Consider the following 27,599-nt stretch of genomic DNA (forward strand, 5'->3'; position numbering starts at 1 on the left):
CCCACTTGAAGCCCTGTCACTCTGGATCTGGCCCTAGAGCCAGCTAAGCTCCTTGCTGATTAAGCACTCAAAGCTCTGAAAACTACAGGAATGCTCGGCCTGCAGTCAGCAGAAACAGAGATGACAACAGGCCACCCACCTCTGTCCCAAAGATGACTACCCAAGGCCCAGGAGGCACCCCAGTGGAGTAAAGGAGGAGGAGGAGAGAAGATTCCCCCACCCTCACAATGAGGTGGGCTTGAGCCTGGCGACCATCCCTTTGGGAATTCCCATCCTAGAGTGGCCCAGGCCCCAGGGGAAGGGAGACTTGTCTGGAACCGTCCACTAGGCAGACTCATCCCAGTAGTGAGGGCACCCCAGCTCAGTCCTGGACATGAGCTACAGGCCCCGGCGCATCCCCCTCAGTGCTGTGCAGCCATGCCCCCATTCTCCCCCTCTCTCCAGGGAGGAGGTGACTCTAGGCAGGCAGGACAAAAGTGCCTCCCGGTAGTTCCCTGGGCGGTTCACCTCCATTACCTGGGCAAACATCTGAGTTTCTCCCAGGACCCACCCTGCACCTATAGGGAGGATCAGGCCCCGCCCTGCCCTCGGAAGGAAGGGGGAGCTGACTGCTGGAAGCCAGAGCCTCCCTGCATTCCACTCGGCCTCGGGAATCCAAATCCCAGCCCTTCCCAGAGCGCCCCCGTGAGGACAGGTGGGGAACAGCCCAAAGAGGCCTGGGGCAGGTGGGAGGACCCTGAATGAAGCCCCTTGTTTTTGTGTCTGTCCCCCCGAATGTCTCCCATTTCTTGTCCCTCTTCTCTCTAGGAGAGCCTTCCTTGCCCCACTGTGCCCTCCCTCAGATGCCCTCTGCCCTTCCCCTGGGTCCCCCAGGATCCCTTGCTCATCCAAGTCCCATCAGCGGCCCCAGGTGGACCCACTACCGCCTCTCTCCCCTTGGGGCTCGGATTGGGGGAAATGGCTGCAGAAATGGAACTGGGGGCAGAGAAGGGGAACTTAGGATCACTGAGTCTGGTAAAAGGAAGAGGGCTGCACCCAGCAAGCATCCCAGCACCTAATCTTGATGTCGGCTCACATCACACCCAATAAAGGTTTGTTGAAGCAAACCGACCTGCACGCCTGCGAGCAGGTCACCTGTCACATTTCACCCTGACAGGTGATAACTCTGTGGGCAAGCGAAGAATTTGGGCTAAACCTGAAAAAAGTCATTCTGCCTGAAAGGGTGGGGACGGGCTCAAGCAAGAGGGGTGCTTTGACTCTCCTCGGAGGTGTTAGGATTCTATCCTAGCATCACTAGTCTGACAGGGCAGAGGGCTCTCTCCTCATCGCCCCCCTCCTTCTGCTGGGGGACCCCTGAGCTTCCCTTCCCACCAGGGCAGGTCTCAGCGTGAACACGTCCCAGTGAGTGCCTCTCTCCTGTGCAAACTTGTCCCTAGGCAAAACGGAAACATCTGAAGAAGGTGGCTTTAGCAAAGCCTTCTCACCATCTGGATTTCCCTGTCACCCTCCTCCGCTCCCACAGGCATGCGCGCACACACACACAATCGCACACACACATAGTGCAGCCACTGTGCACCCAGGGTTCACAGGCTCTGCTCAGCCAATCAGGATGGCCCCTTCCCCTCCCATCCCCTCCTCCCCGCCAAGCCCTCATCAGCAGTTCCCCCTCCGCCCCAGGCAGTTAGCATCGAGATGAGCCAGCAAACTGCCTACACTAGCTCAGCCAGCAGATCTCAGGATTACATCCAGACCAGCTCCCAACAGGAAGCAGAAACTGTCAGAGCAGCAAAAGCCCCAGCCCGGAGTTTCCAGGACAACTCCCCTCTCCCCACCTGCTGAGGACTGTGTTTTGCATTGTCTGATGAAATAATGCCTCAGAAGTATAAACTGCTGATGGCAACAGCCCATCTCAGAAAAAGGGTTATGCGTGACTGGTCTCAATTACCGCCACCCCGCCTGGGCTGTTAAGGTTGAAGGAAGCTGAACCACAGGACAGCCCCGGGAATGGCTGGTGGGGTAATGATGCCACAGCCACTGGAGTGGGAAGCAGGTGGGGTGCTGGACGGCAACAGAAATGACGGCTTACCAGTGAAAGGAGGATTGTGCAAAAGAGAGGGGAAGGGGGCAGAGAGAAAAAGAGGGGGACGGAGGGGGGAAAGAAATGGATGACAATAACCACACCAGGCTCCACACAGCATACACCCCAAACATTTTCACATGTAACCCACACATACTGTGCAGTAGGTATAATTCCATTTTACAGATGAAGAACCTGAGGCTTAGAGAGGTTAAACAATTTCCCCAGGTCATTTGTATACCATGGAGGGCGAATGTTGCACAGTGATAATAAAAGGCAAGCAGATTTTAGTTGGGTGTATTGTTGTTTTTAAGTTCTCTACAGACACGCACCCCTGACTGCCTGCATCCAGGGTGTGCCACTACCGTGCCCTTCCCATGCCACTGCCCAAGGTCACACTGCTGACTGATGGCAAAATTGGGACTGAACCCAGTTCCATTTGACTCCAAGGGCTGTGTCAAGTCTTCTGTTCCCAGCCTGGCACACTCACTGGTGTCCTCTATGCCATCCCTCCTGCTCCCCTCCCCTTTTCTCCTCCACAGGGGTCCCCCATCCCCTTCCCAGTCACCTGGATCCCCTTGCCTGGCCTCAGTGGAGGGGGATGCCCTTTCCTCCAAGCAGCCAGGCTCACACCCCAAGAGGCTGGAGCTGGAGGGCAAACTGAGCTCTTGGATTTCTGCACCATCCTCCTCAGGGTCATTCCTGTCCATTTTGGAGACTAGAGTCTCCTCTTCCTGAAATACTTACAAAGCCAAATGCCCAAATTCCTCTTCTTTCACCCCCTGTCCTTTCTCCCTTTTTCCTCCTGCTTTTAATCTTTGCGGTGTCTTCATTCATTCAACAAAACCATATAGCATGCCTCCCACATGTCCCCGCTATCCTAAGCAGGAGACACAGAGGAGGAAAAAAACACACAACAGTGCCTGCCTCCTGGAGCTTATATTCCAGCCTGGGAAGACAGGTGATAAACAGGCAAACCCATGCAGGAAAGGACCTCAGACTGTAAGCACTGCTAAGGAGAAGAGGAAGCGGGGAGGGGGAATAGAGAGTACACAGGGGAGGGGGCTTTAAGGAGGGGGCGACCCATGAGCAAACAACTGGAAGAGTTGAGGGACCCGGCCATGTAGCCATTTGCAGGAAAAGAGTTCCCAGCAGAAAAACAACAACAACAACAACAACAACAACAAATGGGAAGGCCTCTGAGTAGGAGTTTTCCTGCCTGTCTGATGGACACACAGGAGGCCAGGGTGGCTGGAGCAGGGTGAGCAGTAGGACGGATACAGGGAAGTGAGGTCAGTGAAAGAGGAGAGCAGACTAGGTAGAGTCCTGTATGGCATTTACTCTGAGTGGGATGGGAAACCACCAGAGGCATATGAGCTTAGAAATGGCATGATCTGACATGTTTTTAAAGGACCCTTCTGACTATGGTGTTAAGGAAAGTCAGAGGGGGCAAAGGAGGAAGCAGGGTGACTAGCTGGAAGGAGACTTCATTAGACCCTGTGAGGAGTGATGGGCTTGGACCAATATGGTAGCAGTGGGGTGATGAGAAGTAGTAGGAGTCCAGGTATATTTTGCAGGTAGGACTTGCCAATGGATTGAATGTGAGATATGGAAAAAGCTGAGGAATAAAGGATGACTCCCAGATTTTTGGCCTGAGCCACTACAGGGATAGTGAGCCTGACAAGTGGAACATATTTCATAGGAACAATCAATCGGGAGAACAGCTTTGGATAGATGAAGGCTGAGATACTAATCGATATCCAAGTAGAGATGTGGGGGCTTCCCTGGTGGCGCAGTGGTTGAGAGTCCGCCTGCCGAGGCAGGGGACGCGGGTTCGTGCCCCGGTCCGGGAGGATCCCACATGCCGTGGAGCGGCTGGGCCCATGAGCCATGGCCGCTGAGCCTGCGCATCCGGAGTCTGTGCTCCGCAAAGGTAGAGGCCACAACAGTGAGAGGCCCGCATACCATAAATATATATATATATGTGTGTGTGTGTGTGTGTATATATATATATATATATATATACACATATATATATGTGTATATATATATATATGTGTATATATATATACATATATATATATACACATGTGGGGCACAGAAGGGATGCCCGGGATAGAGATACACCTTGGCAGTCATCAGTGCAAAGATGGTGTTTAAGGCATGAGGCTGTATGCTGTCATGAAGTGAACAAGTATAGATAAAGACATGAACAGGTACAAGGGCTGAGCCCAATGATGCTGTGGTGTGTAGAGGTCGGGGATATGAGGATAAACTGGTTGAGAAAACTGAAAAGAAGCAGTCAGTAATATGTATAGAAAATCAGGAGAATGTGGTGTCTGGAAACCAAAAGAAGAAATTGTTTTAAGGAAAAGGGAATGATCAACTATGTCAAATCCTGCTAAGTGAAATGAGAGCTGGGAATGGACCAGTGATTTTAGCAACCTGGAGGTCACTTGCAACCTTCACAAGAAGTATTGTGTTATTATTATTTTTCTGCTTCTCCCTTTAGATATACACCTGATAGCTGGGTCTGTATAAAACAGTAGTAAACTAGGAACAGAGGAAAACTTCCTCAACTTGACAAAAAATATATATATCTACAAAAAAACTACAGCTAACATTGTACTTAATGGTAAGAAACTTGAAGATTTCCCACCAAAAATCAGGAATAAGGCAAAGATGCCCCCTCTCACCACTGCTTTTCAACATCAAACTGGAAGTCCTAGCTAATGCAGTAAGACAAGAAAAAGAAATCAAAGATATAGAGATTGGGAAGGAAGAAAATAGTGAAGACCAGAGATGGTTAGCTCCAGAGAAAAGCACATATCCCCTTCCAAGTAGAATCCCAAGTGAGCATGTAGTCAAGCACAAGTTTCCCCAGGCACAGACGAGTAGGACAAATCATGTCACTCTCTAGAATAGAAAAGGCAAACATCTGTCTCTGGGTCCTGAAATACCTGCGATATTGATTAACAATGATAATGATAGCCAGTGACTTAGAACTTTTCATTTCCTACCCAGATGCTTATTGCTTGGTTTCTCTCCCTCCTAACCAGAGGTTCATCAATAATGCAAGGAACCCGCATAGGCAGGACTATAGATCAGCCCTAATGTGTATTCTGGGGGCTCAAAATCAGGTGGTTAACTTTCCACACAGATACACGGCCAAATCATACATAATTTTGGCCTCAAACTATACCACAAAAGTATTGGTTGGTAGAAGTCCTCAAGATTAATCTCCCCCCAACACCAGGAGGATAGAGACCGTCTTTTTATCTCTGTACCCTCGGCACCAAGCACATTACCTGAGCGAGAGTAACTGGTAATTGTCAAATGAATAAATGAACGTATGAATGAATGGATCTCCTTTGAGTGTCTCAGATCAGACATGTATCTACACTACCCCAAATGAGCTTTAGTGACGATTCAATTTTTATGTAAACGGTCAAATCAGATCATAAAGGTTAGATAAAACACTGCAAAATGTTTTTGGACTGTTTAATCCATCTACAGGAATGCAACAAACTGTATTCTCACCATATCATTTCTTACTTAGGGCTATGAAAACCCTGCCTGTCTTCTGCACACCCCCATCTGTTGAGGGGGTTATCTGTATAGCTGCATCCCTTGCAGCCTCTTGCTGGAGCAGTTACCATCCTAACTTTCTGGTGGTTAGCCACGCTTACTGTGGAAATTCTATTGGATTTATGACCAAAGCAAATTAAGGTCCCCATAATGGCAATAGTGGTGGACTTGTGGAAAAAGTAGGACCATAATGTTTACGTGTTTATATGTTTTTAATGTTTATAGGTTTGATGTTATGGCCCTGATTCTGAGGAAAATAGGTGTGCCTGAGATTAGCTCATTGGGAAGGAGGTTACAGGCTGGAAGATTTTCTGCTAACTACCCAAGCTCATAAATGCTTCCAAAGGGCTTTTTCCATTTTTAGGGGGCCAATCCTCAGATCCCCACACACATAAAAGTGCTTAGAGGGATCCACCGGCCTCAGAGGGCCTCCCAGCTCCGGCTCCCCCTGCTCTGCAGTCGCTGCTCGCCTCTCACCCAGGACACCGTCACACCTTGCCGCTCCGACACAGTCAGCTCTGGTCGCCGTGTGGGCAGCTTCAGCTCTTGCTCAGCAATGCCCCCCCAGAACCTGAACCACTTCCGGGCCAGCTCTGTCTCCTGCAGGAGTGGGCCCTGCTTCCAGGGTCTTAGCAGCTTCGGCAGTCGGAGTGTCATCAGGTTTGGATCGTGCTCACCCCGGATAGTAGCTGTGTGCCCTCGGCCCATCCGCTACGGAGCTGGCCTTGGTTCTGGCAGTGGGATGGCCTTTGGCTTTGGTGATGGGAGCGGTGCTGGTCTGGGGTTTGGAGCTGGCAGTGGCCTCGGCTATGGCTTCGGCGGCCCTGGCTTTGGCTACCATGTTGGAGGAGCTGGAGCGCCAGCAGCCCCGTCCATCACAGCAGTGACTGTTAACCGGAGCCTGCTGACCCACCTCAGCCTGGAGATTGACCCTAATGCCCAGAGGGTGAAGAGGGATGAGAAGGAGCAAATTGAGACCCTCAACAACAAATTTGCCTCCTTCATCGACAAGGTACTTATGACAGCTCAACCTCCGGGTCTGGGATGATGCGAGCTAAATGCACTGAGATGTTCTTTCCCTTAAGAAGAACGGGTCCAGACCTAGGGCGTCGACCTTGAGCCCAGATCCTTCAGGCACCAGCCAAAAGCATGGCGGTATGATTTCTGGGTCACTCTGCTGCGGAGCCAGGACGAGCCCAAGGAAGCACTGCATAGAGGGATAGATTAAGACAGCGGTGGTGTCTTCTGGGGGAAGGAGGAACATCCAGCCAAATCTGAAGGCATCTGAACAAACTAAGACCTACCACCTAGTCGCTTAGAAATATCTCCCAAACAGGCTAGAAACACTAACACCTCCACCAGGTGTTGGCTGGTACAGGTTTAAGGTTTTATCCTTTGAGATCCTCATGCTCTCTTTCAAGTTTCCATGGTTTCTGAGGCTGAGTGGCCACACCTATTCAGGCTTAAAGAAATGGAGAATGGAGTTGAGTAATTTTTGTACAAAGCAAAGAATTCATACCCCTCCCCCACCTGGGTTATCCAGATTCAGCTGAGTCGCCTAGATTGAGGGAAACAGTAGGGAATGACCACGGGTGGTCACTGGTCTTCAGGCTGATGAGAGGAACAGAGAGGTGGAACTGACACAGCCCCAAACCCCAGACCGTGTCTCCATGAAGTGGGGATGCTCTATTGTGTCTGAGATTGGAAACTCACCTCTGTGAGCTTCATTTCACTCCGAAATGAGGGGTTGGAGCAAATGGCCTCTATGTTCCCCTCCAGCTCTATAAGTCTCAGCTGATGGAATTTCTGAGGTGATGGGTATGAATTATGACCTGAGAATTCCCACCTCCTAATACCACATCCCAGCCCAATGTACTTTACTCTGCTCCTCATTCCCTGCTAGGGATGGCTGAAATCAGTTTTCAGATATAGGCAAACCCCAGCTCAGGTAGAATCGATCTCCAACTTCCCAGTGAACCAGCCCTCACCTTTCTCAGAGGGTTGAAAGGGAAATGGTTGAAGAGCTTTGGTTCCAAAGCTTCTGTTTGTAGATAAGCCTGGTTGAGCACGAGGAGGGGTCACAGACCTGCTCTGCAGATTCTACTGAGTTAGAGGAGGAGCTAAATTCAACAGAGGGGGGAACAATGTCACCACAGGTTTAAGTCACCTCTGGCCATCTGAGCAACGTTGACATACAGGTGACTATATCAAGCACTTCAATAGCCATGTCTTTGCCCCTGTGGATTTAGGTGCAGTTCCTGGAACAGCAGAATAAGCTCCTAGAGACCAAGTGGAACTTCCTCCAAGAGCAGAAATATGGCAGGAGCAACCTGGAGCCCCTCTTCGAGAACTACATCACCAACCTGCAGAGACAGCTGGACGTAGTGAACAGCGAACGGGCCCGGCTGGAGGCTGAGAGGAACAACGTGCAGGATGTCCCTGAGGGTTTCAAGAAGAAGTGAGTGGCTGCTGGACTGCACTGACCTAGGATGGACACGGGCTGGTCCCCAGAGCAGCAGCCAATCTTGGATGAGAGCTGCCGGAAGGATCAGGGTTGAATGCTGGTTTCAATTCCCAGCCTGAAGACAGGGGTGGGGATGTGATATGTATGGGAGGAGGAGGCCCTCCATGGGTCCTGAGGAGAAAGGAGACTTGGAATTGGGCATGGTTGTCCCTAATCCTGCCTGTGAGCATGGGTGAGTTGACCCCAGGAAAAGAAACTCTCTGATTTTGAGAACAGTGCCTAAGTCCAGCCACAAATAAGGTCCTACTTCCTCTAAGTGCAATGACCCTAAGGCTTTTCCAGCAGAGGAGCACAGCAAAGGTCCAGATTTTCAGACCCCACATCCAATTTGAGAAAGTAAAAGGGATTTGGAGAAACCAAGGGCTGTGGACTCATAAAAGGTCTTAAAGATGGGACAGAGTGGATGAAAACATGCAGATGGCAACAGGGAGCCAGGCTCCTGGACGGAGCAGAGAGGTCACAAGAGGTGATAACTGGGGAGCTGGGAGTAATCGGCTCTCAGTTCAGAGTGAGAACTCACCCTCTTCATCCTTATCATCCACATATGAAGAGGAGGTGGAACTCCTGGCCAACGCTGAGAATGAGTTTGTGGCTCTGAAGAAGGTAAGGAGAGCAACAGGCCCAGGCAAACTTCTCCTCCAGACAGACAAATGTTCTCGCAACTCCAGGACGCTGCCCGGACAGCCCTGTGAATACTCGCACACAGTGGACCCCCTAAGGTCACAACCGCTTCCCTTCGAAGTTCTGATTTGGCCTCCAGTGACTTAGGATTGGGTCTTCATGAGAGCAGAGGTCTGAAGGGATGACATTTGAAGAGTCTTGGATTATCCAGACTCTTCTTGCCTCTAAATAAGCATCAGAAAATGTCCAGCATCCCTGGGGGTTTCATGCTATATAAGGGAGAAGAACAAGAGTCACTAAGCTGTATTTCCACCCAATGACTTTCCCATCTGTCCCACTTGGCCTGGCCCTGTGGGAACTGGCCTGGTCTTCCCACCCACCTCCAGAGCCTGCCAAGGTGGGGAGGTTAAACAGTGCGCAAGTAATGAGCATTTTATCCTTCTCTCTTTGATACAGGATGTGGATACAGCTTTCTCAAATAAGTCTGATCTAGAGGCCAACGTGGATACCTTAACTCAGGATATCAAATTCCTGAAAACTCTACACATGGCGGTAAGGGGTCATCCCCTCTGAGCTATCCAAGGAGCTCAATGTGTGGTCTGGACTCCCTGGGGGATTCACTGGACTAGTGTATTTTCTAACCTTTGGTATCATACCTCTTTCCTCCCATCAAATCTATATCCTCTATATGTTGATGTATGTACAAGCGGAGAAGGTAAGGGGAGCACGTTTCTCGGCAGTCTGACTCAGGTCTGTGAATCAGCTCCTTGGATCCATGAGCCAACTTCTGTTGACCAATCTAAAGACTGGGCTCTAGGAATGTCACTTCCTATCTACTGATGAGAAGACCCTGGAAAACTGATTTTCTAGGAGATGTAAGAAAAATTGTGTTACCTAATTAGTGAAATGAACTAGCGATCTTTTGCTTCTGTTTGGTCTGGAACGGTCCCAATCAGAGCTAAATGGCTGGCTCTGAGTGGAAAGGCTGAAGGAAGCTCCCCCTGGGGCCCTCACCTTGCAGGCCAGTTCCCAGCCCTCCCCCAGCCCCACCCCTGGTTCTATTAAGGACTTGGGATATAGGAATTCCTGGACCACCATGTTCTAAAATATGGTCAGCTCTCAATGATCCAGATTGGCACAGCCACTGTGTGGACAAACCAAAGGAAGTTTAAGCTTTAGCATGGTCTCGCTCCTCTCCGCCAAGTCCTTAGGCTCCCATGGTTTTAATAGTCACCTAAGAAGTTAAGATGTTAAAGGAATGTCTCCTAGTGTATAACAAGGGTTTAAAGTCAACCTGAAATGGTTCTGGGCCACCTCTTTTTCTTTGCTTTTGGTTTGGATGATCTGCCCCATCGCTGTGCTCTGAACAAACAAGCAATGCTCTCTCCCCCGACTCCACATCCTGGGGACCCTGTGGCAGAGCCCCGGCCACTGACGGGACTCTGAACCCATCTGTCTCGCTGATCCTACAACACAGGAAATCCAGTTGCTGCAGTCACACATCTCTGAGACATCAGTCATCGTGAAGATAGACAACAGCCGGGACCTGAACTTTGATGGGATCGTCGCCGATATCAAAGCCCAGTATGAAGAGACTGCCAGGCGCAGTCGGGCTGATGCAGAGGCCTGGTACCAGACCAAGGTGGGCAGGAGGGCACTGGGGAAAGGGTGTAGGCAGCCCTGGGGTCAGACTCATGGATGACAAAGTGGGCTGTGATCTTGACCCAATCTTCAAGCCCTCGGAATACCCCTTTCTCCCCCACCCGCCAGTATGAGGAGATGCGGGTGACAGCTGGCCAACACTGTGACAACCTGCGTAACACTCGGGATGAGATCAATGAGCTGACCCGCCTGATCCAGAGGCTGAAGGCAGAGATCGAGCACGCCAAGGCTCAGGTGGGCGAAAGAAAGGAGAGAAAGCCCCACAGGGAGGACAGGCAGGGCCCCAAGCTTTGGGGAGCCCAAGTCTGAAGATGTGGGGGAGGCCACCAGGACCCAGAAACAGAGGAATAAAAGAATTAGTCCAGGAAGACTTCCTGGGGGAGGAAAATGTGGAACCAGGGAAAGAGTCTCCCATGTAGAAGGAAAGACCTGGGGCTGACTTAGAGGGGCAGGTGAGGCAGAAAGAATGGCTTTACTCTCTGGACCCCATTGGTCTTAGAGCAGCAGAAATCAGTAAGTGCAAAATCAGTGAGGCTAGAAATGGAAGATAAGCCATGTTCTGCTCCCTGGTGACGTCAAACTACAGGATGACAATCCCTGGGAAAGCATCCTCCACGGGCTCCACCCCTGGCTTAGCACCATGCTGTGTGCCCACTCACAGGGGGCAGAGTTTCTAGTCTGACCTGAGGATCCCCTAGTCCCTGCCAAAGCCCACCTGCAAACTGCCCTCCCCCCAGCACTGCAAGCTGGAGGCCGCCGTGGCCGAGGCAGAGCAGGGGGGCGAGGCAGCCCTCAGCGACGCCAAGTGCAAGCTGGCGGAGCTGGAGGCCGCCCTGCAGCAGGCCAAGCAGGACATGGCACGGCAGCTGAAGGAGTACCAGGAGGTGAGGAATGTCAAGCTGGCCCTGGACATCGAGGTCGCCACCTATAAGCGCCTGCTGGAAGGTGAGGAGAGCCACTAAGTGCTCTCAGTGCAGCAGGTGGGAGTGGGTCAGGAGGAACGAAGGACTACCTTTTTTTTTTTTTTTTTTTTTTTTTTTTTTTGCGGTAGGCGGGCCTCTCACTGTTGCGGCCTCTCCCGCTGCGGAGCACAGGCTCCGGACGCGCAGGCCCAGCGGCCACGGCTCACGGGCCCAGACGCTCCGCGGCATGCGGGATCCTCCCGGACCGGGGCACGAACCCGTGTCCCCTGCATTGGCAGGCGGACTCTCAACCACTGCGCCACCAGGGAAGCCCAGGACTACCTTTCTGATGGGCAATGTGGGGACCGCCAAGGAGCATGATATCATTGGAAGAGAGAAGCCCTGTGGCTTCATGGAAGCTACTGACGCAGCTGCTGGGTAATCCAGATCACTACCCGCCTCACTCAACCCAACCTGACTTTGGGCGTATATAAATGGTGGTGGACTTATGGCTATAGGCCAACACCTGGGAAACTGGCTGAATTCTTCCATTTTAGTCCGAATGTTTGACTTCAGTGGAGTCACAGCCTTTGAGACACCCAGACAAGAGAAGGGAAAAGTGGGTACTGACTATGTAGACAGTAGGAACTACTCGGACCCAGGCCACTTCCCCTGATGCCACCGCCCGTCCCTCCCCCCACCCCCAGTGGGAGGGGGAGGATGAGGCAGCCTCACTGAGGGTTTCATCCTCCCACAGCGGTGAGCAGTTCCCGGGGCGGCCCGATGTGCGGGCCCGAGCCTCTGGTCACCACCTGCAGCCTCTCTGGCGGCGGGGTCACCATCTCGGGCCGCAGCAGCAACCGGTCCAGCGGCTTCTGCAGCTCGAACGTGGGCGGGGCCCAGGTCGTGGGCGGGGCCCAGGTCGTGGGCGGCGGGGACCCGCTGAGCGCGGGCTTCCAGGGAGGGGAGCTCCGTGCTTGTGGGCGACACCTGCGCCCCCAGCGTCCCCTGCCCGCTGCCCACCGAGGGCGGCTTCAGCAGCCGCGGTTCCAGCGTCCGCTTCGTGTCCACCACCACCTCGAGCCGAGCGCCGGCCAGCCACCAACCAGGAAGAACCATCTCCACGGCTTCTGCTTCTGTCCCCAAAGTGCCCAGACTCTGGGCCGAGGGCGCTCTAGGTACCCATCCTGCCAAGAAGCCGAGGGCTGCTCTGCCTGGCCTGTGTCCTCTGGGGGGATTTTTTTTCACCGCCTAAACGCTCCATCCACAGCCCCAGCGGACTGGCCTCTCCCTGACTCCCAATTTCCTTCCTTTGGGTCACTCCTCACCACCCAGCCCAAAGACCTCAAGAAATGCAGATTCAATACAATTACAAAAATCAGCATGTTGGTCCTAGCTTTGGATTAACTTAGAGAATGGAGAGCTGGCTGTCCACACAGCAGGTGTCCTCAGCCACCGTCCTCTGCTTCCCTCCCCTTCCTTTCCCTGGCAGGAGAAGGTCCTTTCCTTCTCTTCCTGACCCAGAAGGATCCACCGTTTTTGGTGGGCCAAGCGATCCCTGAGTCCCCAGAGATGGTTCTTCTCTGAGCGGCATAGGTCCTAGCTGCTTCTCTTCCTGGGGTGTTGGTGTAACCCTGGCATGCGAGTCCACGAGGCGGGTGAGTGCTGGTAGAGAGATGGACCCTGCAACACTCCACGCCCCTGCTGGTGGTGTGAGGGAGGCCCAGCTCTGTTCACTGCAGGGGGGTTTATGTCTGCATGCTCCAGGGAGGCCTGGGCTGGGGTGGGTGCCTGTCTGTACTGCTCTTTGTGTTGCTGGGATTTCAATAAACTTGCCAAGCTAGCATCACTAGGACTCTGGCCTTTCTTTCCCAATCACACTGGGGATGGGGGAGCTTGCCTCCACAGTGATGCACAACAAACGGTTGCTACTGTTTTGATGGTGATGGTGGTGGTGGTTCTAGTTTTACTACTAATGGAGAAGAGCTGTGTTCAGCAGCTCAGCCACTCCAGGACCAAACAAGGGTGGATACCGAAGTGTCAGCGGACTGTTTCCAGCGTCTGCACCTGCACCGAAGCCCCAGCTCTGATCCGCAGGCAGGCGGCTCCCTAGCCTTTCCAGCTCCGGCAACCAGGACTGAGCCTCTGCGGGGCTGCCTGTGGGGCTTTGCTGCCCTCTGCTGGCCACCAACTTTCCTGGAGACACCGCACCAGGGCATTTTCAAAGCACTCCCGCAATAGGATTTTGCGGAGGGAGAGGGGAGTTTTTTGTTTCGTTTTTTTTCCTTTTTTTTTTAATCAATTTCCCGAAGTTTTCTTTTAATTGACGTATAGTTGATTTACAATATCGTGTTAGTTTCAGGTGTACAGCACAGAGATTCATTTCTATATACATATACAAATATAGATATAAATATTCCTTTTCAGATTATTTTCCCTTATAGTTTATTACAAAATATTGAGTACAGTTCCCTGTGCTATGAGAGGGGAGTCTTTTAAAAACAAATTGTTTTCTCCAAAACTGTGTTTAGGACACAAACATTGCAACACTGAATAGCAACTTTAGGAAAAGAAATCCACCCCCTCACTCACCAGCCCAGCACAGCACTGTTTTCACCATCCTGTGTCTCTGTCAGCCTGGGTTCCCACAGATGCTCAGAAAACCACAGGCTTGAATCAGGAAAGAGCCATGGAGGGCTCTGAGCACCATGGTTCTCAAACTAAGTGCGCTTCTCAGGACTCAAGGGCCAGAGTTTCCCATCAGTGGCATTTAATGCCACACATAAAACATTTAAAGTATCCAAGACATCCATTCATTTACACAGGCATTCAGTCAGCAAGTATTTACTGGGCACTTACTCTATCCCCAACACTGTTCCAAGTGCTTGGGAACCATCAATGAACAAGATGGACAAAAATACTGCTTCCATGGAGTTTATTTTGGGGTGAGAGGAAAGACTGATAATCATCAGGAAATAGAACAGACAGGCCAATTATAGGGTGTGCTAGAAGGTGTTAAGTGTTATGGAACAAAGAAATAGATCGGGGCAGGATAAGCTGGATGGAGAACGCTCTGGGAGGGAGAAGGCAGGTTGCCATTTTTAAAAGAAATGCCAGAGAAGCCTGTTTGAGTAGTGACGTTTGGGCAAAGAGCCACAGGTGTCAACGGAGCGGGCCATGTGGCGGAGGGAACAGCATTCAGGGCAGAAGGGCCAGTCAGTGCAAAGGCCCTGAGTCAGGAGTGGGCCAGGTGTGTCTGAGGAGCAGAGGGAGGCCGGTGTGGGTGATGAGAGCAAGGGGATAAGGTGAGAACTGTAACAACAGGGACAGGCGGTGCATCATTAGGACTTTTTTTTTCTTTCTTTTTTTACTTTGAGTGAAATGGAGAATTATCGGGGCATTTGAGCAGAGGAGTGACACAGCTCAGTGTCTTAAGGGGATCACTGGAGTGGGAGTGGGCAGGGCAAGCAGAGACCAGCATGTCCATCTTTTTTTTTTAATAAATTTATTTATTTATTTTTGGCTGCTGTTGGGTCTTAATTGCTGTGCGCGGGCCCTCTCTAGTTGCGGCGAGCAGGGACTACTCTTCATTGCTGCGCGCGAGCCTCTCATTGTGGTGGCCCCTCCCGCCGCGGAGCACGGGCTGTAGGCACGCCGGCTCAGCAGCTGTGGCTCGTGGACTCCAGAGCTCAGGCTCAGTAGTTGTGGCGCACGGCCCCGGCCGCTCCGCGGCACGTGGGATTCCTCCCAGACCAGGGCCCGAACCCGTGTCCCCTGCACCGGCAGTTGGACTCCCAACCACTGCGCCACCAGAGAAGCCCCATCATGTCCATCTTATCTGTTTGTATAGCTGGATAGATAGACAGACAGACAGACAGACAGACAGACAGATAGACAGATAGGCAGGTTTATATAGCTGTTTTCCTCCTAAGATTTAGGGAAATGGTTCTACTGCTAAAGAAGAAGAGAAGGAGATGAAGGAAGAGAAGAAGACGAGGGAGGGGAAGGGAGGGGGAGGAGGTAGAGGAGGAGGAGAGGAAGAAAATTTCAAAACCATTAATATTGTCCAATTTTGAAATTTGAGGCTCTGTATTTACTGAGCATCTGCTCTGGCCCAGAATAGCCACAGGAAACAGCAAAGCCATGAGAGAAAGCTGCCTGCAGGAAGGCATGTGGACAGGGTTCGGGAGGAGAGTCTAGAGTTCCTGGCAGGGAAGCCCATGAGAGGAAAGATGGGGTGGCCCAGGGAGCAGTTTTGCCAGCTGGATGAGGGGCCCAGCCCCAGATGCGCTTGGGAGGGTCCAGTGTTCATCCAACGCCTCTCTGTGGCTCTGACCTCACTCCTCTCACATAGGGTCTCTGAGTCACACCCAAGTCTTGCAAAAGCCAGAGGAAGTGTCACGGGGCTAAAAGACCCTTCAAGAACTGTGTCCCAGCATCAGGAGGTGGCGTAGATCTGGACGCATAATAAAATTGTGGAAAAGACCGGCAGAGATGAGGGGAGATGCCCAACTTGAATGAACTGTGTGGGCAGCTACCAAGGCCCTGATCAGGACAGGCCCATGGGAGCTCTCAGGGTCAATCCCAGAGAACTAGTCAGCCGGGTCAACAGGCAGCTCTAAGGACACGTAGGGCAAGACGAGAAGGTATCAGCTCTCTCCCATCTTTGGACAAATCCAGGAAGCCCTCCTAGGGGCAGGGGGATTTTAAGCACAGTAGAGAGAGCAGAAGGGAAGGCAGGTAGTGAGTGCCTGGTGGGTGGAAGAGCACGCATGCCCCCAGCAGGCATCCCAGCTTAGGCAACATGCGGGAGGAGAATGGAGCATCAGCCGTGGGTGTGAGTATGAGCGGTGAGGCCTCTGGGGAGCCCCAGGAGAGGGACTCCAGGAATGAAGCAGATTCAAAGGGAGTCATGGAAGCTGCCAGGGTGGAGTAGGAAACCTCTCTCAGCCAATTAGCGCTTGAAGACTTCCTGGAAAAAGTGGCCTCTCGGGAGTATTTTAAATTATGGGAGGCCCATGGGTTTTCGAGTGGACATTCTGACACTGGGTGTGGCTTTCAAAAGGTGGGGGGGAGCACAATGGGACAGGACCAAAGAGCATGATGAATGCCAGCACCCAGGACAAGCGGGTGTGGAGGAGGCTAATTGGAGTTAACCGGGCAGCCCTGGAGAGGGCATTTAGTGAGCTGCCCGCTGAGCCAGAGGAGGAGAAATCACAGCCTTCCTCTGACTAGTCCAAAAGACTTCCTGGAAGAGGTGGCCGGCTGTTCCGGGACATTCCAGGCAAAGGTGTGACGAGGGAGAAACCTGGGGGATAGGGAGAGGGGGCCGGAGAACCCACAGGGCACATGTGGGCAGTAAATGAGGAGAAGGCCAGTGAAGAGAGATCCAGCTCCCACCCCAGCACCCAGACAAGGATCTGGTCTCACTAAGCAGTGTGCTTGGGTGATGGGTAGAGAGGGGCGTGGCTCTATGGGTTCTCTGTGCCTCCCTTGGGTAGAACCAGATGGCAAAGACCCAGGTCCCGTAGGTCTACACAAACCCCCAGGGCGTGTACCAGATTGGCCTGATCTGTGAGTTTCTCACTTGCCCAGGATGACTGGGCACAGCCCCATAAGGACCCAGCCTCCCGCTCCAGCCCAGCCCCTTCCATCCGAAGCATGTGGCCGGTCTTCCTGAGCATTCCCCACTGGCCCTGGGCTCTGATGCCACCTGCAGTGATGCGAACTTCACCCAGCACCCACGAGCACATCCCTGTGCTGGGCGGGGCCTGCCCTCGCTCCCGGCAGACCGGCCCAGGGGCTCACACCCCGGTTCTGAATAGTCCTGCTGGTCCTGGATGGGTCTTTCATTTCTGAAGGCAGTGGGGTATCTCCAGGTCTCCTGAGCCCCCTGGCTCTCCTTCCCCATCCTCAGTGCCTAGGCCCAATTTGAGGTGGAGGCTTGCGGGGTGTGTGTGTGTGTGTGTGTGTGTGTGCTGGGGGCCTGAGGGGACAGCTGACACAAGAACCTCCCTCTGGGGCTAAGCCTCCGCTCCCTCCTGCTACCAAGAGGCAGACATGGGTTTTCCATCCTCTTCAATCAGCTGAAGGAGAGCAGAGGCTCACAGGAGTTAAGAAACGGATGAGGGTTTATGGGCTTTCCAGGCTGGCAGAGCGGAGGGCCCGTCCCTCCTCCACCTCCCATGCTCAGGCCCCACCCTCCTCACTTTCAAAGGGTCTGAATCCCTCTTGGCCACACCACACCATCCAGGTCTACACCACCATCAGTCAGTGAGCTCACTGTCCGAGGCTCAAGAATCCATCCCTGGATCCAGGCCCACAGGGCCCCACTGGAGGGGTGGGGGCTGGGAAACCATCCCCCGTGCTCCCCAGTATAGCCTCCTCTCTCCACCCCAGACTCCACCCCAAATTTGTACACTAGTGAAATCAGGTTAAAGAAAACATTAAAAGCAACCTTGAAAGGATAATGAAATCATAAATGTGCAGAGGAGGTGAAGCCTGTGGACGGGGCAAGGAGCAGGCCCACTCTCTGCTGGGTGGGGGGATGCAGGGGGTGGCAGGGGAGTTTCTGATAGGAAGCAAGAGTCCCTTTCCTTTATACAGACCCTTTTGGTCCCCAAAGCACATTCTTGTATATTATACACTTAATCCCCCCAACAACCCCAGAAGATAAGAATGAAGCCCACATTACGGCCAAGGAATCAGAAGCTCAGAGAGGTTAAGAGCTTCCCCAAAGCCACACAGCTTGGAAGTGTCCAAGCTGACATTTATACCAGGTCCTCCAGTTTGGATTCCATTGCCCAGATTGCTAAATGCCAGCGGCTTCACCATGGGTGACTGTATGATCTGAAGACTATTTGGGGCCAGCTAGTGGGGTCTCCTGCTCCTTGCCTACCCAAAGTCTCTGCCCCACTTGGAAGGACAGGCGTGGGATGTGGAGATAGAAACCAGTCAGCTTGGTGCTGGGCAAAGACCTGCAGTGGATCTGGCTGTGAAGACAAGGGCAGACCCAGGACAGAACGTGGGGCATCTGAGGGAGGATTCAGGGAACCGTGGCACAGGGACAGCATTCGGTTCTGGGAGGCTCCCTGGAGGGGTTGTCACCCTCAGAAGAAGTTCCTCAGCTCTTCTTCCTGAAGTTCCTGACCCCTCAGGGGCCTGGCTATCCTCCCTCAGCACAGACCACATCCCTAGGTCTGTGCTCAATGAACATTAAAGACTACCCATCATTATCCTAATAAATAGCCCCGGGACACACAGGGATGCAGGGATGTTAGCAGGAACGACGATTTCAGATCCCCCAGGAGCCAGAAATCACAGTGTCCTTGGACAAAAAATAAGCCACCTTCCCGCCCCCGTCTCTGTGCAGAGCAGTCTCTGAATGTTCTTCTAGGGGCGACAATTCTGGGGCTGACAGGCTGAGCCCCTGCCCCTGCCCTGGCTGGTGGTCTTGGAAGGAAGTGAGACTCACAGGACCTGTTTCTTCTTAAAGAACCCAGGGACAGTGTCCAGAGCAAGTCCGTAGCAGCGAGGTTATCCCGGCTTCTGCCATCCTTTCAGCCAAGTGGGAGAAAGCGGCTAAAGGGAGGCGCCCCTTATCCACAAGGGGCCGTCACTGTGGCCACTGAGAGTTGCGATTCTGCGGGTGAGAAATGAAGGCTCTGGAACAGAAACTGCTAGGGTGGAATCCAGAAGGCTCTAAGGGACCACGTGCTCCAGCCCTCTGTTCTGCAGGGAGCATGGTCAAAATGGCCCCTCTGGACCTGAACCACCTCCAAGCAATGCTGCCTGAGTGGGTTTGACTCACCTGATCTATCAGCCCCTGAAACACATCGATTTACTTGAGAATGTGTTCAGTGTGGAGCCAAGAGGACAGAGGTGATGACCGCTGGTGGTCTCACCCAACCTGGGACCCTAGAACTTCTCCCTGGAGACAGTGGTCCCAGCCCCTACTCTATGCCCAGCCACCTCAGACTGTTGTGGAGTTCAAACCCGCCTCCAGGTGTGGGTGACGGCCATCTCACAGGGAGACTGCGAGAAAATTCATTACCTAATGTATGTAAACGAGCTTTGAAGATGAAAAGTGCAAACACACGGTATCCCTAATAACATCTTCAATACTTTTAGGGAGGCCCAGAGTCACCGCTGAGCTCACCTTTAAGACGAGTCCTTGGGGAGTTGCTGGCAAACTCCCCAAGCCAATAAACAACATAAAATGACTTTTCACTCCTTTCATGCAGCCGAGCCCAGCTCTCCCCACCAATAAAAGGACCAGGATCAGAGGAGCCAGAAGCATCCGAAGCAGTGCACCCGCCACCCCCGACACCCCAGCGCGCTCAGCCTCCATCCGCTCAGACCCACACCATGACCTGCCGCTCCTACAGGATCAGCCCAGGATGTGGGGTCACCAGGACCTTCAGCTCGTGCTCAGCTGTGGCCCCCAAAACTGGCAGCCGCTGCTGCATCAGCGCTGCCCCTTACCGAGGGGTGTCCTGCTACCGGGGGCTGACGGGCTTCGGCAGCCGCAGCGTCTCAGCCCTGGGCTCCTGTGGGCCCTGCATAGCGGGGGGCGGCTTCCGCGCCGGCTCCTGCGGCCGCAGCTTCGGGTACCGCTTCGGCGGCGTGTGCGGCCCCAGCCCGCCCTGCATCACCACCGTGTCGGTCAATGAGAGCCTCCTCGCGCCCCTCAACCTGGAGATCGACCCCAACGTGCAGTGTGTGAAGCGCGAGGAGAAGGAGCAGATCAAGTGTCTCAACAGCAGGTTCGCTGCCTTCATCGACAAGGTCAGTGAGGCCTGGGATGGTCCAGAGACGGCCCCAGCCCTGCCCTCCCCTCGGGAGGATCTGTAGGGGAGCCAGCATGGCAGCCAGCGGCGGGAGAGAAATGCAGACCAAAATGCGCGGAAGGATCCGTCTTCTCGTTTAATTCCTGCAAAGTATATCGGACACCCATTGTGGTCCAGAAATTGAGCCTATAGTCTAAAGTGTGTGTGTTTCCCGAGACAAGATAGCATGGGAATATCAGAGTTGCCGCTGAAACACAGGGCACTGGGTACCGGAAGAGCGGCAGACAGTGGGGAGAGGAGACTCCTGCGGTGGGGCCGCTCCGGAAGTGGTTAGGGTGCTGCAGCTCCGGAAGTGGTTAGGGTGCTGCAGCTCCGGAAGTGGTTAGGGTGCTGCAGCTGCGGAAGTGGTTAGGGTGCTGCAGCTCCGGAAGTGGTTAGGGTGCTGCTCGGAGCCACGCTGCCTCCCCACCCTCGCTCTGCCCCTCCGCCGTGCGAGTCCTCGTGCGGGCTGCTTGTCTGGCCTCACATGCTTGGTGTGAGGACTCATGGGGTTCATGCAAGGAAGTGCTGGCACACAATAAGTGCTTGATAAACGTTAGCTGTTAGCATTCTTTTCCAAGGACAGTAGTGGGCGAGCAGGTGTAACAGTTAACCAAGCAGGCTTGGCAGCCTCCTTCGTGGATGCAGAGCTGGGAATGGGGAAGGCAAGGCCGCCAGGATGGCGGGAGGAGGCCCGCCAGTGCAGAGCGTGAGAAACCCGGAACTGCCCTGAGGCTGCCTCTCAGAAAGGCCACCTCTGCATCTCCCCTCATGTCGGCTCCTACTGTGTCGTTGAGGCCTTACTCCAGCTGAGGAGGAGGAGCAGGCTCTGGGGTCTGGGATCGGGGGCAACAGGGGTACCTTCTTATTATCCCTTTCTCTTTAGTGATCTCAGTTAATCCTCAACATGACTCAATGGAGTAGATATTATCATCTTTTTTTTTTGAATAACAAATTGAAGCTGAGAGTTTAGTGAGCAGCTTAGACAGACTATGGTGACGGGCAAGTGAAGGGGACTCAAGGGACATGAGATCCTGACTCCTTACTAATTATGAGACAATCAGTTAGTCACTTCATACCTTGGGGTCTCTGTTTCCGCTTTTGTACTATAGGAGAAATAAGATCTGCCCCCAAAGCGTCGTGAGAATTGAATATAATTGATTGATAGGTACAGACATAGACAAAGATGTGTGTGTGTGTGTGTGTGTGTGTGTGTATATATCTTAGCACAAGTCCTGGCACAACATAGTAAATATTCAATAAATGTTTGTTGCATAAATGAATACATGAAGAATGACTGGTAATTAACAAGTCATAGTTCAACTGACTGAGCACTTACTGTGTGTCAGAAACTGTTCTAAGCACTTTACATATAGTAACTTTTTCAATTTTTACAACTTTAAGGAAGGTACTATTATCATCTCTGTTTTGGAAATGAGAAAACCAAGCATCCAGAGGTTAGACAACTTGCTGTTACAGTGGCAGACCTGGGAGCTGAATCAGACCCTTAGCCTCAAGCCGGGGGCACTCACACCCACAGTGCCTCCCTTGGGGGCTGGGAGCAAGGCCCGCTGAGTCGCAGACACTCCACGGCTCAGCCCTCGCCTGGCCCTGGCTGTTCAGAGAACATCAGGGCAGAGGGAGAGAGAGCTCTGGGGAGGCAGGCACCTACCCAGCCTCCTCCTGAGTCTCTTTCTCCCACCCTGGACGGCAGGTGCGCTTCCTGGAGCAGCAGAACAAGCTGCTGGAGACCAAGTGGCAGTTCCACCAGAACCTCCAGTGCTGCGAGAGCAACCTGGAGCCCCTGTTCCAGGGCTACATCCAGACGCTGAGGCGGGAGGCCGAGCGCGTGGAGGCCGAGAGCGGGAGGCTGGCCTCGGAGCTCAGCCACGTGCAGGAGGTGCTGGAGGGCTACAAGGAGAAGTGAGTGCGCCCGACCCAGAATAACAGGGGCAGTGGGAAAGCTCCACCCACAAGCCTCTTGAAGCAGCTTCATTAAGGTTCCTGCCTGTCTGTCAACAGGGGCTGCCTGGGACCCAAGGGGATGGTCAGGAGGAGCCTAGGTTTTTTCAGATTCTTTGGCTCCACCTCAACCCCGTGGAGGCCCGTGAGTCTCAAAGCCGTTTTCGGGGGAGGAAGGAAACCCACTCTGGGGTTCTACAGCTTTCTCGTTCCTCCACTCCCGCTCACCTTCATGACACGGGCTCCGTGCCCTTCCTGCCCGCGGCACCGCCTCTCTTTGGATCTAGGAAGCACAGATGATTTTAGACTTGGGGGATGGAGTGTTACTCATCCAGAGGCAGCAGGAGTGGGGTGGAATAAGCCAGGCTGGGACAGGGCTAGCCCACGAACAATGCCCTTCATCCCTTCTGAGCCCCGGAAGAGCTTGGCCAGGAGCTGAGATGGTTGCCAAGCCCCGACCCCTCACCTCCAGCCCCTGTCTCCCCCACCCCCCAGGTATGAAGAGGAGGGGGCTCTGAGGGCCACAGCAGAGAATGAGTTCATGGTTCTAAAGAAGGTGAGGGGCTGGTCACAGGGCAGGGAGGGAGGGGAACCCTCTGTGCAGCCTGCACCGTGGTGGGTCACCACACCGACCCAGAGGCACCTTCCGGGGGCCTCTTCCCACATGTACACCCCCTCCTCTTCGGCCCACTGCCAGGACGTGGACTGCGCCTACCTGCGGAAGTCAGACCTGGAGGCCAACGTGGAGGCTCTGGTGGAGGAGTCTAGCTTCCTGAAGTGCCTCTATGACGAGGTGAGGAGGCCCTTGCCAACCAGCCAGGAAGCAGGGAGGGAAGGTGTGAAGACTAGGGGGAGGTGTTGTGTGCACATCTGCCCCCTGAGTGATGGAAGCATGTAATGAACGTGCACGCACAGGCAAGAGGGGCCTGTCGTGGAGCTGTCACAGACACGTGCAGGTAAGCCCCAAGGACGGCGGCGCTCGAGTGTGCTCGAGCCAGTGACCCAGGGGCTCACTGTCTGTGCCGGTGAGCCCCTGGGTGCTGCAGCGTGCGTGCCTGTGTGCTGGCCTTTGTGCGTGTTGGTCTCTACATGGATATGGAAGAGTGTATGTGGGAGTGGGGTAGGGTGGATTTCCAGTTAGAGAGGGGGTCTTAATTCCTGGACAGATCACTAGTCCCGACATTCAGACCCCAGCTCTCTTGCTGAATGACTTTGAGTCAGGCCTTTTTCAAATGCTGGGCCTCAGTTTCCCCCTTTGTTAAGTCCTGGGCTGCCCCCAGCTGACCTCCAAGGCCCCTCCCAGCTTTACTGTCTTATGATGTACCTGTGTGTGAATGAAACGGAGTGGGAGTCATGTATCATACATGACCAGTACCCACTCCAGGGAGTGGACATGGCCCCCAGGGGTGGAGCACGTGGCCCAGACAAGGCACCAGAACCAAATGCATTGGCTCTCGGCCCCCCAGGAGCTCCAGGTCCTCCACGCCCACATCTCAGACACCTCAGTCTTCGTCAAGATGGACAACAGCCGGGACCTGAACATGGACTGTTTCGTCGCCGAGATCAAGGCTCAGTACGATGATGTTGCCGGCCGCAGCCGGGCCGAGGCTGAGTCCTGGTACCGCAGCAAGGTGAGTCGCCCAGGACTCCTGCCTCCTAGACATGGCACTGGGAAGGATGCGAGGTGTATATTAGAAAAGGCTTCTTTTGTCTGGGGATTTTGATCTTTAGGGATGGTAAGAAAAGGACTGACAGATCTCAATTTGGGCGTCAGGGTGGGGCTGCCATGTCTGGCTGCACAGGCTGAGCACTGTACAACCTGCACGATCATCCGTGTTGTCCTGAATGGATGGGATGTCCCATCCTGAGCCTCAGGAGCCTCTCTGCTTCCCCCAAGTGCGAGGAGATGAAGGCCACGGTGCTCCGGCACAGGGAGACCCTGCGCCGCACCAAGGAGGAGATCGGCGAGCTGAACCGCATGATCCAGAGGCTGACGGCCGAGGTCGAGAATGCCAAGTGCCAGGTATGGGTTCTGGGAGAGCTTGAATACCCAGCACAGGCAGACTGCAGCACCGGGCCCTTTGCCAGCAGGAGAGCAAAGGCCTGGCCCTAATCAGGCCTCAGAGTGTGCCCGTGAGGAAGCAGGGGTCCAGAGAGAGGGCAGGACCCCTGGCACATCACGCAGCACTGGAGCTGGCATGAGCCGTATCACTGATGTTCCCCCTCCCTGGCCACCCTGCAACACCACCAAAGGAGAGGTGGTGAAAAGTGCCCATTCCTCCCTCGTGCTCATAGTCCCATTAACTACCTGTTTATAGGTAGTTAATCTACCTTTTCTCTGGGACCCTTGCCCCAGCTCCCTCCGCTCAGGGGAGCCAAGTTGCACCTTCTCTCTCTCTCCTTCTCGTCCTCACATCTCCTTCCCCACAGCGGGCCAAGCTGGAGGCTGCCGTGCCCAAGGCAGAGCAGCAGGGCGAGGCGGCCCTTAATGATGCCCGCTGCAAGCTGGCCGGGCTGGAGGAGGCCCTGCAGAAGGCCAAGCGGGACATGGCCTGCCTGCTCAAGGAGTACCAGGAGGTGATGAACTCCAAGCTGGGCCTGGACATCGAGATCGCCACCTACAGGCGCCTGCTGGAGGGCGAGGAGCACAGGTGGGGCTAAGGGAGACCTCGGGATCTAGAAGGGGGAGGCCCTGGTCCTCTGGCAGTGAATTTCGCTGAGCCCGAATGTGAGCTGTATCTCTGCCCACTGCTAGCACAGCTCAAGCTTCAATAATAATGATAATTTACTGAATGCTTATTAGGCCTGTGCTAGGTGCTCATTTTAATCCTCCCAGTCCAGTGAGGTAGGTATCATTTTTCCCATCCAAAGATAAGGAAAGAAGGCCCAGCGTTCAGTGACTTTCTCGTGGCCACACGGTTAACAAGCACAAGAGCCAGGACCTGCACCCAAGACATGTGGCTCTAAAATCCATTGTCTTCCAGTAGCTTCGTAAAGGAGACTGAAGCTTGGCCTGCCCCGGAGGCGGGTGCATTATAAGGATGACGCACCCTGTGGCTGTAGCTCTTCCTTGGCATAGAGCCCCTTCACACACGCTGCTGCATTCAATGCGACTCTCCTTTCTGTGAGCCTGATCGGCACTACCCAGGGTGGGCCACGCCATTCAGACTGGAGGCCACGGGTGGAGTTCGTAAACTCACTCACCTCTGCTGAAGATCAGAAGGCCTTGTCTCCGCGGTCAGAGAATAGTTAAAGAGAGTGAGCATTTAATAGAGACTTTGGGGGAGCACTTCCTGCCTCTTGGGGGTTGGGTCTGGACACAGGAAGGCCCTCTCTGTGGCCAAGCAACCATCTGCCTCAAGGAATCCAGCTCAGTGCCCAGAATTAATGGAGTTTTCTTTCCCCTTAGGCTGTGCGAAGGTGTGGGCTCTGTGAATGTCTGTAAGTACCCGCTTGAAGCACCCCTAGAAAAATGGCTTTGTTGATGGGCAGATCTGAACCTGACAGCCTAACCCACTAAACCCGGAATATTCTGGGCCTGGGAGGGAGGGGGACTTTCATGCCCCTCTCCCGCCCCACTCTTCCCTGGAGGCACTAAACAAAGGCATAGTTGAGCGCCATCCACTGGTGGCGATGTGAACTGCAGGCCAGGGTAATAAGAGCACAGTAGCTTTGCCCCTCTGAGTGTAGGGGTCCTCGATTCCTTCTCACCCAGGTGCCCAAGAACAGCGGTCCCCAACCTTTCTGCACCAGGGACCAGTTTCATGGAAGACAATTCTTCCATGGAGGCGGGGTGCGGGGGGATGATGGTGGAGTGATGTGGGGAGCAGCAGATGAAACATCGCTTGCTCACCCACGGCTCACCTCCTGCTGTGTGGCCCGGTTCCTAGGGGTTGGGGACCCCTGCCCTAGAAGGCTGAGATGCTGAGGAGAACAGGGTCTGAGTTATGAACCACTAAACCCCTTTGAGGAGGAGGAAGCTCCTGCGGTGCAGAAGCCCTTAGGGCCTGTCCTGGGGTTGGTGACATCACAACAGGCCACTCAGCCCTTCCTGTCCCCTCTCTTCCCACAGGCGTCAGCAGCTCCCGCGGTGGAGTCACCTGGGGGGCCTCATGTATAGCACCACCCCGGGCCGCCAGATTGCCTCTGGCCCCGTGGCCACTGGGGGCAGCATCACAGTGATGGCGCCCGAGTCCTGCGCCCCCTGTCAGCCCCGCGTCTTCAGCTTCCGCTGCGGGAGCAGGTCCGTCCGCTTTGCCTAGAGTCCGAGGCCCCGCCTGCGTCCCCCGGGCACGGAATGGTGTGTGAATGGAAAATGTGTGCTTGCTGCCAGAATCCTCCACCTGTTCCTCCAAGGGAAAGACCCTCCACTGCTCTCCACCACCTTCTCATTTTAGGGAGCTGTTTCCTGGTTCTCCAACAGGCTTCAGTTAGAGAGAGTCATTCCCAGCCCTTTTACTCAATTCCGATTTGACTCCTAAATACCAGTGGCCAATTTGTATTATTCACCAGGCTCTCTGGGACCCTACCGGTCACCCAGGGCCACTGGACATTATGAAAATTTGGCCGCCTCCTGGCACAAGGAATAAACCTAACTATACAGCCTGGTCTCTCACAGCCTGAGAATCAGAGAGGAAGCAGCACCCCGCCACTTCCAGCAGCTCCCCTCTCCTGGCCGGGAAGGTCTCTGCAGGAAAGAATTGCCCCTTGGTCATTTTTGTTTGTGTTTTGCTTGTCTCTCTAACCAACTGCCTTCTTCTGGGTTAACCTGTTCCAGCCAAACTCCTCCTGTGACCTCCCAGTTGAGAGGCCCATTATGGGGGGAATTCTTCTGACTTCGGACAGGTCTTGCTATTCAATACACCTTTATACATTTCAAAGAAAACACCATGGTTGCTCCAAGGTCACCCCCTGCCGGTGCAGGAGGGATCTGTCCAGTGCTGAGTGGGTGGGATGGAGCAGGTGAGGCCACTACCTGGGTCTCCCTCTTGCTATGACTGTCTCTGGATGCCTCGCCTTCTGGGTTGTCTCAAGCCTTGTTTCAATAAATGCTGCTGCTATGCAAAGACATGGGATCTTGTGAACAACACTGTCTCTATACCTGCAACAAGTCCGACACTCGGAGCCCTCTGGCCCCATCTCCAGCTGGCCAGTCCTTTCCAACCCCATGCAGTGTTTCCCAGCCCTCCAGTGATTCTGCCTCTTCCTGTCCACTTCCATAGCCTGATTCCAGCTCAGACCCCTCAGGCCTGGACCACAGCTCCAGATCCCCACATGACCTCTTTCTCCCCACCCCACAAACCCCCTCCCCAGCAGCCAGAATCCCAGACTCATAGCTCTCATCCCCCACTGCCTGGTTCACACCACTTCCCAGCATATGCATGTGCTCCTTATGTCAGACACAGGCTCCTCCATCTCCTCTTTCCCCAGCTGCT

General features: G+C 53.9%; 2 protein-coding genes across 2 annotated transcripts; both read left to right on the plus strand.

Moving 5' to 3' along the window:
- The first annotated feature begins 5,815 nt into the window (after positions 1 to 5,815).
- On the plus strand, positions 5,816 to 12,672 carry KRT84 (keratin 84). The gene is given in 10 exon segments (XM_060167045.1): positions 5,816 to 5,844; positions 6,125 to 6,677; positions 7,915 to 8,123; positions 8,732 to 8,792; positions 9,267 to 9,362; positions 10,288 to 10,452; positions 10,581 to 10,706; positions 11,210 to 11,462; positions 12,132 to 12,340; positions 12,342 to 12,672. Coding segments are annotated over 10 exon segments (1,989 nt in total). The 3' UTR covers positions 12,630 to 12,672.
- A 3,911-nt stretch (positions 12,673 to 16,583) lies between these two features.
- LOC132529543 (keratin, type II cuticular Hb5-like) lies at positions 16,584 to 27,166 on the plus strand. Its single transcript, XM_060166175.1, is given in 11 exon segments — positions 16,584 to 16,664; positions 19,618 to 20,161; positions 21,917 to 22,125; positions 22,660 to 22,720; positions 22,862 to 22,957; positions 23,631 to 23,795; positions 24,062 to 24,187; positions 24,595 to 24,815; positions 25,574 to 25,605; positions 26,237 to 26,263; positions 26,266 to 27,166. Coding segments are annotated over 10 exon segments (1,518 nt in total). The 5' UTR covers positions 16,584 to 16,664; positions 19,618 to 19,741; the 3' UTR covers positions 26,427 to 27,166.
- The last annotated feature ends 433 nt before the right edge of the window (positions 27,167 to 27,599 follow it).

This window comes from Lagenorhynchus albirostris, chromosome 11, assembly GCF_949774975.1.
Source record: "Lagenorhynchus albirostris chromosome 11, mLagAlb1.1, whole genome shotgun sequence".
Taxonomy (NCBI): Eukaryota; Metazoa; Chordata; class Mammalia; order Artiodactyla; family Delphinidae; genus Lagenorhynchus; species Lagenorhynchus albirostris.